At 38.0% G+C, this 15,794-nt stretch overlaps 1 protein-coding gene across 1 annotated transcript in view; it reads left to right on the top strand.

The window, feature by feature from the left end:
• Window positions 1-8,874, top strand: part of LOC124612306 — a 209,069-nt gene extending 200,195 nt beyond the window's left edge. Inside the window, exon 12 of the mRNA XM_047140422.1 lies at window positions 3,286-8,874. Coding sequence (XP_046996378.1) covers window positions 3,286-4,704 — 1,419 coding nt within the window. The 3' untranslated portion in view covers window positions 4,705-8,874. The remainder of the gene's footprint in view (window positions 1-3,285) is intronic.
• Window positions 8,875-15,794: the final 6,920 nt, after the last annotated feature.

Here is a 15,794-nt window from a genome sequence, read left to right as displayed (position 1 = left end):
AATTAGTCTGTGAAAGGAAGAAGAATAGGCAACTTGTGACTAGTGAGAATATAAAAAACAAAGCAAAAGAGGTGGCTGCAATTGTTAATATACCAAGGCAAGAGTTTTAGGCTAGCCGTGGATAGGTTAAACGCTTTATGAAATGGGCGGGTGTATCATTACGATGCCGTACAACAGTATGCCAAATTGTGCAGGATTTTGAGAATTCACATGTCACATAGTTACACGACTGATGAGGAAGACACACCACCACCACCACCACCACCACCACCTACTAACAACAACAATAATAATAAATTTCTACTATGAATGATGATGACGATGATGATGACAACAATCACTTTTATTTATAAACAAACTGGCAGATTGGGCATTTGAGTGTTGTTACTGTTAAACGAAGTTAACTCGACATTCCTTCTCCTTTGCAAATCTTTTGATGACATTGTCAAGCCATGTGTATCAGCTTTCAAGTGTTTGCAGTACTGGCTTCTTTAGTTGAGGTACAAATCGAGAGCTGATAAGCAATCCTGAGCCATACTGTTCCTCAAATACGTTTTTACATATTTAAGACAAGAAAAACCCTTTCCACTGCAACAGTTATTGCAGGAATGGTAGCAGTAAGACAAAATAGTTTGAAAACTTCTGGAAGAATTTGGTCTGTTTCATTCTCATTCTTTCTTTTGTTAACATTTCACAAACTGACAGAGTGAAATGTTACTTTATGCTGGGAACAAAATACAGCCTTCAGTCCTACATGCAACTTGATTAACTAAAGGACGCACTATATGTTTGTAATAATGAAGCCAAGCCATCTACAGGCATATGTTGACAATAACTGGTGAACCGAGTGGCATCTCGTAATTTAGGGAAGAGCTTTTTATCATATCAGAATTTTTTCCAGTTGTGTTAGGATATTACACAACACCTCGAAGTACACACGTTTGTATTCTAAAAGCAATGGATTGCCATTGTATTCATTCATCATTTTAGCTCTGTTTGTGGAAGCTTCAGTGTGCAAATTAGTAGAGAGTGTTATGGAATTTAAAAAGTCAATCAACTTACCTTCATTTCATAAATTTCTCCTGTAAGCAGTGCCTTCTGAGAAGCATTGTTGCAAAACTATGCAATCATTGTTTTTTTCCTGAAGAATGTTGAAAAGCAGTTCAGTCTTTAAAAATATCTTTTGAATAACAGAGATGGAAAAAAACTCGGTCTAGGAGGATATATCTGAAACTAGAGGCTTCTCTTGTGGTCACTGCATTAGAGTCTGAATCATCAGTTATTTCAGCGGCAGCAGTTCTAGCTTGGGTAGGATCATGAAAACCAAAAAATGTTCTTGAATGTCACCGATGGAGTCCACTAGTCTTCAACAATAAAGCATTGTGACTTGCCTGAAATGTTCATTGCTTCATCCACAATGCTGGCATAAAATGAGATTCTGTGCAAACTTGAATGTATATACTCGCAAAGCTACTCATTTATACATTCAATCAGTTCATTCTGTATAGCTTTTGAAAGTCCCTAGTAGAAATAGCCAATTTTCTTCCAGAGTGCTCTTGGATCTTTGTTTCTGTTTAACACATGTTAAAAAATGGCTCTAAAATTTCCAGGATTCACACAGTCTTCTGTCTAATCATGACCTCTGAAAGCTATTGCCTGCTTACACAAAAGAATTGTGATGTCTGTGAGAATATTCATGATGTTTCTGTTAGCTTTCACTTCATTGTAGTGTCTCATTTTCATCAGTTTGCCAAATGCTGGAAACTTTATGTAGGAATGTCAACAATGTAGGAAAAGATAGATTACTACTTACTGTAAAGAAGACATGTGAAGCTGTGGGCAGATACAATTAAGACATACACATTAAGCTTTCAGACACAGCTTTCATCAGCACAAGAGACACACATGCCGTTCATACTCACAAGCAAGCACACCTTATGCACACATGACCGCCAGCTCCAGTGGAGTTCGGGCAGAAATACCAGTGTATACCAGTGTTGGCTGTAAAGTGTCGTCAGGCGGCCTGGCCTCTTCAACATATGCTTTGCGCCTCTCTCTGCCTTAGGTTGGGGCTAAGCTTTCACACTTTGACTTGCTCTCTACTGCTGGAGGTTTAGAAGGAATAACATAAGCGAATGTATTTTGCAATTGTTGATAAAGGTGCATAAAGGTTTACTGTAGAAGTAATTACTACTACATCTACAACTACTATTACTTCCACTTCTATCTCCACGGAATGATCTCCCTTGCCTCCTCTGACCAGCCACCATTGTCATCAGTGCTTTGTCTTGATGCATTTTGTGGTCATCTCACTGATGACATTAAAAAAGAAGATCCATAACCTAGCCAGTGACCTCGTTGTTATTCCTGGAGGAATGACTTCTGTGTTGTAACCCCTGCACATCAGTATACATAAATCTTTCCAAAATTACATTCAGGAACAGTATGAAAAAGTGTTTTGCAAACCCAACCATAAACTGATTCCAACAGGATAAAATTAAGTGTGCTGCACCTAACATTATTGCACACTGGTTTTCGGCTGCCTGGAAGAGCATGTAAGAACCAGTGATTATAAATTCATTCCAGAAATGCTGCAATTCAAATACTCTGGATTGCAGTGAAGATGTATGCTCTGGAACAACACAGAGGATGATGAGGAAGCAGAAATGAATTTTTTTCTTATATAGACACCTTCAAGGATACCAGTATGGATAACATTCTTGAATAATGATGAGTTACACCTGTAATTTATGGTATGTTTGTTTGCATGTCATGTACATAGTCAGGTTAGGCATACCTTTGTTGTAATTAACTGTATCACTTAACACTAGTTCACTTAAAAAATTTTGTTTTGATTTTTCATGTATACATTCATTGTTGTGTAAAATAAATTTAGTCTACCACTGATGCACAAATAAACTCTCTTTTTATGATATTAATTTTTAAAATTGGGGTGTCCAGTACATTCGGTGGCACATTAGATTCTCACAAATACTTATCCTGAGTTGATGGTTTTTAAGTACGAAACAATAACAAGATTAGCTTTGTAAGTATGATATTTCTGCATATGACACTGATTATTATCATTATTGCTTCGCCAATATTTTCATGTGGGAGAATTCCTTCCACAAAAGAAGTATTTGTCACAAGAATGCATTTGGAGTGACATATTACATCCAAATAATTTATCATGCTATGTTTGCATGAAAATGTTACACGCAGTAGCCATGCTTTTTATTGAATTTAAGCTGCTCTTGAATTGTGTGTTTTTGTATAATGTTTCAGAGTAAACAAAAGCTTCCGAAGCAAAAGAATAAGAGTACTTCCTGTGCTGCTACACCCGAAAAACTGACTGCTACGACTCGTCGACCAGGAAGAACAATATCTTCCTCTGACTCGTCAAGGACTTCTTCACCAGCTATGCGAAGGTCTGCACCTGGAAGTGACAGTTCAGGAAAGAGTCGAACATTCACTACAGGAAGTGTTTCAAGAGGAGTTAGTGGGACATCGCCAGGAAGGGATGCTAAAGGTAGGAGAAAAAAGGATGGGGAATTCAGCATGTCAGCAGACTCTCTTAGTGAATTGGCAACTAACTGTGCTAAAGTTCAGTTAAAGGAAACAAATGATATTACAAAGAGTAAGAGCCGATGTTCTGTGCCTGCAGAAACAATACTTGTTAAAAAAAGGGTTGGTGATGAAATAACAATATCCACTGATTCACTTTCTGAATCTGCAGCTGTACCAGAAAGGCTAAAAAGACAAGAAACAACCAGTCAAAGTGCTCCAAATGCCACACGTCCTGACACACCAAAAGAGCGAAGACATCATACTCTGGGAAGGATTGGTACAGATATCACTATGTCAACAGATTCACTAGCCACAGCAGAATCATTTGCTGTGGATAATGTCCCAAGCAAAACAGAGAATGGAAAAACAGTACCCAAATCACCAACATCAACTTCCCAAGCTGTTTCTTCAAAGCACGATCTTAACAGAACACCCACAGCAAAAGGACTGAAGGCAGGTTCCACTAGAATGGAGAACCAGCAGTCACCATTGCCTGCTATCAGAAAGCTAACAAATAGACAAACCGTTTTGTCTCCTAGAGATTCCCCAACTGCACGTCTGAGATCTGGAGCAACTTCTTCACCTTACAGTAGTTCCCCTTCATTAAGAAGGAATGTGCTGATTTCATCGAGACCATCACCTGACAATGTTTCATCCATAAATAATAATAGCAAGAATGCTGCTCCCACAAAGGGAGTTGTACAATTGAAATCAGAAAGGAGCTCAATTAAAGCAAATGCTTCTTCATCCCCAACCATGGTTTCATCAAATAGACGCACTCCTCCTAGACTGCAAGGAAAAAATCAGTTGTCAAGTCCAGCTAAGGTGAGTTCTGAAAATAAGACCTCTGGCACACGTAGTGCTTTGCGGGAAGCAGGAGGCACATTCACTCTATCGAAGACCGTAATTAATGTGAATAAGGTGAACAATAATGCTTTAAAGAAAACTGTGAATGGCGTTCTCAGTAGAAGTAAATGTGTGCCTGAGGCTGTCACTCAGACAAAGACTAAAGTTGAGACTAAAAAAGGAGGCCCACTTGAAGATAAGCCTCCCTCTGTTGGTTCTAGATCTGGTACATTTCTGAAAGATGAACCAACTATATTGAAAAAACCAGATGTGGACAATGTTCAAGAATGATTATTTCAGTTAAGCCATTTCAGTTTTAAAATGGTACGTATGTACCACAAGAGTTTTAATTGTGATGGGTAGTTGCAATGGTTTGTACAAATGTGTAATTTAGGTAGCATCTAAATAAGCTGCATTTAATGATGTAATTTTGTTCTGGTGTCAAATACTTGAACCAAATCTCGGTGTTAAAAATCTATTTTGGAAGTGAAGGGACTGTCAGCTTCATGAAGCCTTCTCTTTTTATACTGCGGTGCTAGGAAGTGAATTTGAATTGTCACATGAATACTGTTGTTTGTTTCTCTCTCTTGCTTATGATCTCAATTCTGTAATGAATATTTTGCATTTAGTTGCATAAATTTTATATGAAATTTATCATTTTAACTAGTGTGCAGACAGTAGAACTTAAATTCAATTATAATTTCACCTTCTGTTTATTAACAATTTGTAAATAATATTTAAAGTTGCATTTGTAGTCAGAACATTAGATATTCTGTCTCTGTGTTACGTCAGTGAGATTTATTGTACCTGTTTCCTCGAGTGTTAAAAAATGTCTGTAGGTGAATGTGCAATTATTACTAGTCATTTAAATGCCATCTAAGGCGTGTAAATAATATATGTGCTCGCTGCTTCATATTTAAATGTGTCTCTGTATGTATATAAATCAGTGAGAAAATATTTAAAAGAATAATATATTGACAGCATTGAGAGTATTTGTTTCTTAGCTGGTGTAAACATAACTGTTGTCAATGTTGTATACTCATTTTCATATTTTAGAGAAAACTGTTGATAACTCTCTGAAACTTAAATGATGGTAGTTGCAAGTGCTTGTTCTCAATTAAATCTGTTAATATCTTGGAAACTGAGTTTGTATTGAAGCGTAGATATGAATGAAACAGGAATTTCTTGCACAAGCTCTCAGTTTAATGATTATTTTAAATGAGCTCAGAAACACTATGTTGTTGAAATTTTGAGACAGCTCTTTAAAAAAGTCTGAGAATGACTGATGTCACTTGCAGTACAAATTTGTTTTTCTATAAAGAAAAATAAATTGCTTTTGGTTTTAATTTATTTACTCAAATGGGTAACTGAAATATCAGCACCAGATACCAATAAATATTCTTTTGAAATCTAATCTTTGAAAATGTTATCAACTACCACATACATAGAATAATTAATGTAAAGCAAGTCCTCCAAAATTGCATTGCGTGAGTATGCAGCCAATTGAGTTCTCTGTGATATCATTCATTTCTTCCCATTTTAGGACTTGTATCTCCCTTTCATTATTGTACAGTGAAGCTGTTGAAGCATAATACTACTATGTAAGCAGCTTGTGTGTGAGAGTACTGTTACTACTGAAGTATTTGAAATAATTTCTATTGTTGGAAAACATGGCTAGATCTAAATTTTTAGTCATTAAGTGTATGAGGTGTGTTTCAGTTAAATGTTTCTTTATATGCTTCTCTTTGTATTTGCCCTGGTATTATACCACCCATCTGGTATGTGGGGTTAGTGTCACACACTAAATCATTCATTTTCTTCATTCAGTGAGTGAGTGACAGTCACGTGTTCCAAATACATGAAGTTTGGTGATGACTGCCGTACTCATGTCTGCCATTTTATTTGAATTAACACAATACAGCTGCGTTTTTTCGATAACATACAGCTTTTGTTGGACATAGAAATTTAAGGCTTTTGAATTGGAAGAAAGCTGTCTTGATTGTGTTGTTTCTCCCCCCCCCCTCTCTCTCTCTTTTTCTTCATTTCTTGTTATTTTATTTTTGTCATTGTTTTGTTGGTGTGTTGACTAGGGAAAAAATGCCATAGAGTTTGGCTTGCACTGGTAATTAATGTTTTTTGTACAAAATGCTAAAAGAATCTGTGGATACACAGCTTTATCATCCTACCTCTGCTCCTAGGTTGTGATGAAATAATAATCTACTAAATTGGCATATGTATTGATGCCATACAATACATATTTTCAGACTCTGAGATCTAAAATCTTAAAAATGAAGATCACTGCTGAAGCTCTGTTTATGCTACATTTTGAATCAAAAGATTTATTTTTGTAGATGATCCTTGTATACATCTTTTGTTTTGAGTGGGGTTCTTGCATCTTTAACTTTCACATAATCCGGTACTTATATATAAAAGGGATAACAGAGAAGAGCTCCATTCTAATTACATGACATTTCTTATTACATTGTCTGCCAGTTTTTTTCCAAAGTTTTTTTGATAACTGTAGCTTTGTCATCCATCTGTAGGTAGATGTGTATACAAATTGTGTATTTGGCAGCCAATAACTGATTTTAATGATTTTATTAACCACAAGAAAAGTAAAAGATATCCAGCCTCTCATTCTTTTGTAAACTTTCAGACATTCTTCGAATTTTAAATCTGGATGTTGGAAGTTCAAGGTATGAAATTTTATATTCAGCACTTAAGCTGTAATAAATTATCTTCATAAATGGCACTTACTCTTTTGTATGTGATAACTACTGACTCGGGACACACTAAGAAGATGGTAGAAAAAGCACAGTATTCAGAGGAGCTGTTCAATATGGGAGTGTTTGTTTCTTGTTCTTCTTCTTATGTTCATTCTGCTCTATGACCTTTGCCTTCCACAGTGTCCCTAATTCATATTTTATTGTGCACTGGGAGTACACTTTTCTGTGTATTTATTGAAATAAAACATAGGCATTGGATGTTTATTGGTAGATGAATACACACTTTGGGTATGTGAAACTCATTGCTCTCTCTCTTTTGACAGTAAATTTATCCACAGTTTGTAACTACCATTACTGTAAAATTGTTTGTTGTAAAAGAATATTAGAGAGACTTTGTAAAATTCCAATGTTTAACAAGTCTAGAAGTGCATTGTTACCCAAATTTTTACTATTATGTCTCCCTCACTTTCTGCGCATTTATGGAGTAGACCAGATTCAGCATGTGAAACTCTTACTATCCATGTCATACCTGTTATTGTGATACAAAAAGTTCAGAAGTTGTTCCATTACAGAGGGTACAAAAAATTTTAAATATTGTCTTAAAGAAAGGAAGCTCAAGGTTTTCTCTCTTCCTCTTAGGTTTTTCTGATGGTTGTCAGATTCCATAAATATTATGTTAGAGGGAGGGAAGACAGAGGGAGACATATTCCACAGCTGTGTTATGATACTTAATAATTGGTTGTAGAGCTTGCTCCATTTGGAGTGTGTATGTGCAATTGACATTTTTTCTGTAGTTCAGGTTTTCTTTCAATGCCCTTATCTAACAGTAACTAGCACAGCGTGCAGTATTTGTAGTAATTAATGTTTCTGTGTACCAGCTTCCACATGAATTACTTTCTTACATCATCTGTGGTGATATTCTATCCTTATTTAAAATTCGTTTGTACTTTCATTAGAAATTATGATCAGTTTTCGTTCCTGCCCATATCCCCTTTTCCTTCTCGTTGTGACTGAAATACATGGAAACTGATGCTGCATAGTCCATGAGTAGAATTATTGAAAAGTCTCACTACAGTTTATTTTCATAATAAAGCACCTCAACAACAACAGTGAATATCTCATTATAATGAAATCATAAGTGCACTATGAATACATTACTCCTGCATGTGGATGTTTTAGTATGCCCAAGAAGGGACTTTAGTCATGAAGAAATAGCCCCAACAGTCATGTTGCCAATGTTTATTGGAAAACAATTTCTGAAAGAAGAGCCCCAGGCAAATGGAAACTCCTGCTTTTGATAGGAAGTATTGTTATGCCATAGGTGATGTACGTATCTTGTGAGGCACAAAATACAAGAACTGTACAATGATACAGTTAGAAATAAATGTGGGGATAATCTTTTAACTGGCAAGAAATCCTCTAAAAACAGGGTAGACATTTTCATTTGTGGTGTATGTCAGTATGCAAATGAACTATGATTTATAAAATGGTATTATGAAATTAAAATGCCAATTAATATTTGTTACAGGGTTCGTTGTCAGATTTAACCAATTTTAGTGCCATTGATATGATGTTACTATGTAAAAGAAAATAACTTTGTGAATTTATCTTGCAGTGTTTGCTATATGTTTTTAGACAGGACATTGAGGGGCAGCTTGTTGAAAGACCTTTTATTATTATTATTTTTTTATATCATGTGAAATTGATTTTTACTCAGGTATGGTACATATTCCTCAACATCTCTCTCTCTCTCTCTCTCTCTCTCTCTCTCTCTCTCTCTCTCTCTCTCTCTCTCTCTCTCTAAGAAATTAATAGGTAATCAGTGTTCCATGATTCCCTGTCCCCTGTTATTCCTGATCTGTTAGAGGATTGCAGTACAAGAATACTCATGTTAATGAATGACTTATGATTTTATCATGGCCATAACAAGTACCTGTGCAACATATTCATCATGTTTGATAAATTAATTTATTTTGTGACTGGTAATTAACAGCATATTATTTAACATTTATTCCCATTTACTTTCAACCTTTTTTTTTTTAAATTTCATCTTTATTATTAGAGTAACAAAGTAACTGCAGAGGTACCACACAAGAATTAGAGGGGAAAACATACATTTGGAATTAAATCACTTGAGCTGTAAAACACATTGTTACATAATTCTTGCCTTAATTAACTTTAAGGTGAACTGTTGATGGTACCATATTTTTTATTAGTTACTGTGAGTTAAAACTATTCAATATGACAAACAGTTTGATCATTACTGTGTACTTTTTCTCTGTTGACTTTTATTTCTGGAGTTATACAGGTTGATTCCCTATTCCGTGTTTAACATGTGGTAGTTAATTCATTTCTCTTCAGATTTTGTGCCTTGTGTTAATAAATATTTGCTGTGTATACATATATTCATGACTGTACTTACATATAGATATATATATATATATATTATATTTATACACAAGTATTTTCATTATTATTTTTTACATTTTTTATTTTGTCATCGGCCAGTATCTTTTTTGATAGAAAATATTGGTTGACACTGTTCACGCTTTTTGTCTTCAGTGTTGTATGTGAATTGTCTTCTTAAGAACACCCATGTGCATTGGTGGCAGTCACATCAGTTCTTTTAGTTGTTTATGTTGTGAATAATTTATATTTAGTTCTGAGCATGGCTCAGTGAGGAGAATCACATGTCCTTAACTTCAATACAATGTACAGTATTTCCTTTCACTTTTGCAGTGTCATGTCAGTTTTGTAAATGCAGCTGTTTTTAGCAATCTCACATAAAATAGAACTTGGGTTTTTGAAGCAGTCAGTCATACTGCAGGAAACTATGACAACCAAACTTAAGTGAATCTTGGACTGAGCCTTCGTTAAGTATGTGTGTGCTGCTATTTCAGTTCTGAATAATGTTTGCAATCAGCCATTTTATGACTTTTGACATTGTAACTAGTACTTACCTTGCAATTTATGGATGTTTGTGAAGGGTGATTCCACTGCATTGAAACAAGATAGTTACATGCCACGGCAGTGCAGTATGTGCAGTAAGGACAAATGAAGTTCAGTTAGATTCCCATGAATCCCTGTTGTTTGGCATAATATGTGCTGGGTATTTTTTTATTTTTTAAATTGCCATTGGGTCCCATGATCCTGAAGACAGCTAAGAACTATTCGTGTAGAAATAATATTGCAAAGTTAGTAGCATATTGTGCAGCTTATGACTCCTTGACAGAGAGAGAGAATCATTCTTATATGTCAAACATCACTACAATTTCATTTTTCATAATTTCTCTGCTTCAAAATACCTCATTAGTTCAAAATTACAGTTGGTGTAATTAGTGTAGTCAAGTTGCCTCCCTTACACCTCCAACATTTCTTAAAATATTTTGAATTGAGCTTCAATCAATGCACAAGGACAGAGATATATAAGTTGCACAAAAGTGGTACATACATACTTTTTAATGAGCCACTTTTTTTTAATCAAGATTTTAACCATTTTTTTTTACATCACATGAAAATGCTGAATCTCGTTGCAGTTTTATTGTGTAGTTTGGTTGCATTATCAGCTTTATAATTACAAGAAAAATAAATATTTTTTGCATTTCCCATGCATTAAGTGTGCAATATTGTCTGTAAATGAATTTTGGGAATTCTTTCAAAGTGTGTGTAGTTGCCACTTTAGCAGTGAGGTAGTTCTTTCTGTAAGTAAAAAGTTCCATAATGATCCAAAATTTGTATTTTGAAACAGCAAGCTCAGTAAACATTTGTATTTTATGTTTATTTTTGTATGAGTTCTGATGAATTTTGAGAATTATTTGTCCAAGGTGTTCTGCAAATGTATTTTCATTGAATAAAAAAGGTGCTTCAGAATGGGGAAAGTTTATTTATAATGTTCCTTATCCTTTGGTTTATTGTCTCTTTGACGCCCTAACCCATCCTCGTCTTTAATGGCTTTGGTGCAAGTTTGGTGGAGACCTCTGTATTCATAATTTACAGAGAAAGCAACCTCATTGCACGAAAACTACAAAATTTGTTAAATAGTCATGTTTGTGCAATACTGAACTAGGACTTCCATGGATGAGGCTGTCACAATAGCATTTGGTGTAAATTATGAATCTGCATGTCTTGATAATGGAAGTTCTGTGATTGAATCAAACGAAGCTGAGGAAACACAACAACTTGTCTGTAGATGATTCATGGGTTCTACAGGGATGTAACAGATCATCTATTCCTTGTGTTAGTGCTACTTGCCAATCTACAGCTCAGTGATTGGCTTTTTAATTTGCTGTTGGCCACAATTTAGTGATTTTCGGTTATGTCGTTACTCTATAAAGACATCATTATCTTTACTAAATTAATGGTGTTATGTCAAGGCTGTAAATAGTGATATATAGTCAATGCAGATTTTTGTCATCATGTCTGTCATCAAATGTGGTTCAACTGAGCTAGTTTAATAGGACTGAAACTTGGATTGCAGAATTGCTGGCAATATACTACATAGACTAGACAGACTATTTCGTACCAGAAAACAATCTCCCACTCCCCTTTCTGCTGCACTAGATAAGTGTTTGTAGCCTTGAGTTTGAATGGATGGAGATATGCACCATGGGTGCTCTGGTCTCTCTGCCCAGTTTTTTGCAGTAAAGTAATTTCCTTCATTCTCATTCTGTGTATAAAACATTACTGTTATCTCTGTTTTTGATTCTGTGGCTAAAGTTTCCTGTGTGTAGCGACTGATTTCTGTATAGCAGCTAGCACGTACCTCCTGTCTAAACTATTTCAATATTTTTCTCCAAATTTCAATAGATTTCCCTTTCTTTCTCAGTCACTCATTTGTCCTTCAAAATTGTATTGTGAACACATTTACTTTGACAGCCATGTGTTGTGAGTGATTTAATGTGATTGACAAAATCCTGAGTGTTACCAGTCCGTTTAAGACATATTGTGCACTTGCCAGCCGAGAGTATACTTTTATTGGCAACGTTCTCTCCCATCTCTGTCCTACGAAAGTCGGCTTACGTATTTTGAAGAACATTTACTTAATTGTCCTTAAATAACTTTACAAGATGAGCAATCTGATACAGATGCTGTGCAGCCAGAAATTAGAAAATTAGAACATCAAAGAAAAATTAAGCTCCATACATTTAATGTTGATTTTGTTTTTACGAGCCAAATTTGTAGAAAGAAGCAATGATTCATTATTATTGTGGGAAATGGAAAGAAATCTTAAATAGTGAATGTGAGTCATTACCTTTAATTTTGATTGATTTACCACCAGGCAGAAAGGTAGTCAATGCAAAATAGATGTTCAATGTTAAAGAAACAGCTTATGGTAATATTAAATGTTACAAGTTTCATTTTGTCACAAGAGATTGTTCCCCGATACCTAGAGTGGACTTTATTAAACATTCTCACCAGTTCATCATTCTTTACTTTGTATTCTGCTAACTCTAACAGCTGAACTTGATATTTACATTGAACACCTGGATGTTTGAACAGTGTTCCTTAGGGTGATGAGCGATGGTGGCACTTGGAGAGGGTGGCAAAATATTTGAAAAAAGCTGATTAAAAGATTACCTCAATAAACAGTTATGACAGAAGGTAATTGTTATCATTTTTGATAATCCCATACCCAAAATACCGGTTAAGACATTATTTAACTCTTTTCCTTATTATCGTGGATGGGGTATGGTCATTGTTTTCATCATACAAACCTATTAATGTGTGCAGGTACTTTGGTAAAAATCTAAATCACATTTTTACAGCTAATGACATTATATGCTTCAGTGGTGGGAAAAGATCAACTGAGTATTTTTGGATTATTTTTTCTTAGTAATCTTGCCAGAAAATGAGGTAATCATACTAATTATTGTTTGGAATAGTTTCCATCTCTCATTCTTTCTCCTGCTTTCATGATTAGTGCACCCTCTAGTGAGAGCTCTTCTTGTACTACTTTTTTTTTTTTTTTTCCCCCCAGAGCAGCTATCTCGTGGTCAGTTGATCATTCATGTTATTTATCTTTTTAATCTCCTCTTCAAGATGCTATGCTTTTTTACAATGGAAAATCCAGGGTAGAATAATGACAATATTATGAAAAGGATAGATTTCTACTCACTGTATACAATAGATGAGTCACACACAGGCACAACAAAAGACTGCTAAACATTTGAGCCAAAAGGCTTTCTTTTCAAATAGACAACTCTCTCTCTCTCTCTCTCTCTCTCTCTCCTCTCTCTCTCTCTCTCTCTCTCTCTCTCTCTCTCTCTCTCTCTCAGACTGCAAGCTACTGTGCATGATGGGAGAAGCAATCTGGTTGGTAGGGTACAGACTAGGCTGGCATGGTGTGGTTAGGGGGAGGAAGTGCAGGGTGGGGGTGGGGGACTGCAAAGTGCGGAAGTGCTGTTTGTGGGAGCATGCAGGGACATGGTGGGGACACAATAGGGTAGTTGCGTGCAGTCAGGAGGGTAGGGTGGCGTGGGGAGGGGGGGAAGAGCCTTTGGCTGCACTGGTGGAGTAGAAGGCTGTGTAGTGCTGGAGTGGGGACAGGGAAAGGGATAATTGGGAGAAGGATATGCACTAACTAAGGTTGAGGCCATGGAGGTTACAAAAAAGTAGTGAAGGAACAGTTTCGGTTCTCTTCTATACTCCTAAAGGGCGTACATATCTAAGTGGTGCACTAATTAAGGAAGATGACATAAACAACAGGGCATGCTGGAAGAGCTGTGTGAGCTGGTTCTGGTACACTATTCCCAGAAACTAACAACCACGGAAAATTCAATGAGTTAAAACCTTATTCAAGGAGTGCCCTCTCTTGGGTTAGTTTCTGGACAGGGCGGAGGTGCCAAAACGGCCAGATGGAATAGTAATAGGGCCGCCTGGCACTCCTAGCACACTGCACTATTTACACTACACTGCACTTAGTATTCCAACTGTTGGTACCGGAAGTACGAACCAGGCATCTGGCATCAAGCTTTGTCACCTTTAGTCCATAGAAGCATATCAAGAGCTCACAGCTCGGGAAGGTAAACGAATTGCGACAGTACAGTGATAACATTGAACGTGAGATAAGAATTCTGCCATTTGCGCACACCCTGTTCAAATGTGGCAGAAGTTGTGTTGGGGGGGGGGGGGGGGGGGGGGGGGGGGGGGCGGGACTGGTTTCCGACCTTTGCAGCCCGTGATCTGCTGCTACAGGTGGGGGCGTTGGAAGGAGTTACCATGTAGTGTCGTCGTCGTCGTCCCCCCCCCCCCCCCCCCCCCCCCCCCCCCCCCCGAATCCCCCTTTTGAAAGGAAGAAAACACTGGTACCAACCACACAGAGGGATGTTTGAAGCTGATTGAAGATGCTTGCTGAGGGTGGAGGGGGGGGCATGCATCATTTGTCGCTTTGGTTTCCGGTGAGAGGAGGACCATGGGCAGCTCCTGTGCATGGTGTTGGTAGTTTGTGAAGTAGTGTCACTGCTACAACAGTGCAGGTGCTAGCAGCAGAGGTGGTGACACACTGCTGGGAGTGACAGGTGCCTGTCGGGGTGGGTTCTGTCTGTGTCAGCTGAAGGCTGCAAAAAGGGTAGTGGGGTGGGACAACAGGCACTGGTGGGGGGGGGGGGGGGGTGTCGGTCATGTAGTCGGTTGGCGTCGGACTATCGGACCAGAGGTGGCATCGGCCGGTGGTGTGTCGGGCATGGGGCTGGTGGCACATCAGCAACAATGGAGGGGATGGTGTTGGCCTGTGTCATATTGGGTGTATTGTTGACGGTGCTGTGACTAGGGCTGGTGGTTGGGAAAGAGAAAACTCCACCTTGATGGTGCTGAGCTCATTGGCTGGAGGGGGCTCTAGGATGTAGGCCGGCTTGAGCCTGTCTATGGAGACGGTTGTTGCAACCCCATTAAGATGAATGGAGAACCTCTTGTCCCCAAGTCGTAACACAGAGGGGAGGCTCAAATACTGAGGGCAGAGCATCGTGGTGAAGATATAGTGCTCACTGTGATATTGTAGAGGCATTGGTCACAGCTAGGACATGAAACCCTGGAGCTGCTACATGAAACCTGGTATGATGCTATCAGGAGGGAGTGGGGTCACTTCCAAAACACTGTGAGGCATGCCAATTGGCTGTCCGTAAACCAGTAGTTCCCAGGTCGGTTTTGTGTGTGATCTGCAGGCCTTGAAATACCAGGGGTAGGGCAGCAGACCATTCAGAAGAATATTATGTGAGCGTGGCTCTAAGTGTGCTGTGGAACTGCTCCACCATGCCGTTAGTGGCATGGTGGAAACTGGAGCTGCAGTTGGCTGTCGGAGATCAGAAGAGGACCGAGATGAACTGGCACCCATGATCTGTCGTGATGTCACGTGGGCAACCCAAAGCGGTACACCCAGGTCCGAACAAAAGCTGCAGCCTCAATTTCAGGTCTGGCCAGTGAGTAAACATGTCAGTAATTGTCAATAGTTACCAATATCGATTGGAGGAGGGTAGTGGGCCGACAATGTCGAGGTGAACGTGAGTGAACTGGTGTTGTGTGTGTGGGGGGTCGGGGGGGTGGGGGGTGGGGGGGGGAGGCATCTGCAGGGGACTGAATGTGCCATCTGACCTCGGTGCGCTGGCACGGAACGCAGGCTGGACCCAACTGCTGCAGTCATGTTGAATGCATGTCCAGTTG

This window comes from Schistocerca americana, chromosome 4, assembly GCF_021461395.2.
Source record: "Schistocerca americana isolate TAMUIC-IGC-003095 chromosome 4, iqSchAmer2.1, whole genome shotgun sequence".
NCBI lineage: Eukaryota > Metazoa > Arthropoda > Insecta > Orthoptera > Acrididae > Schistocerca > Schistocerca americana.
Note: the sequence above shows the minus strand (reverse complement) of the source record. Positions and strands in the feature narration are given on the sequence as shown.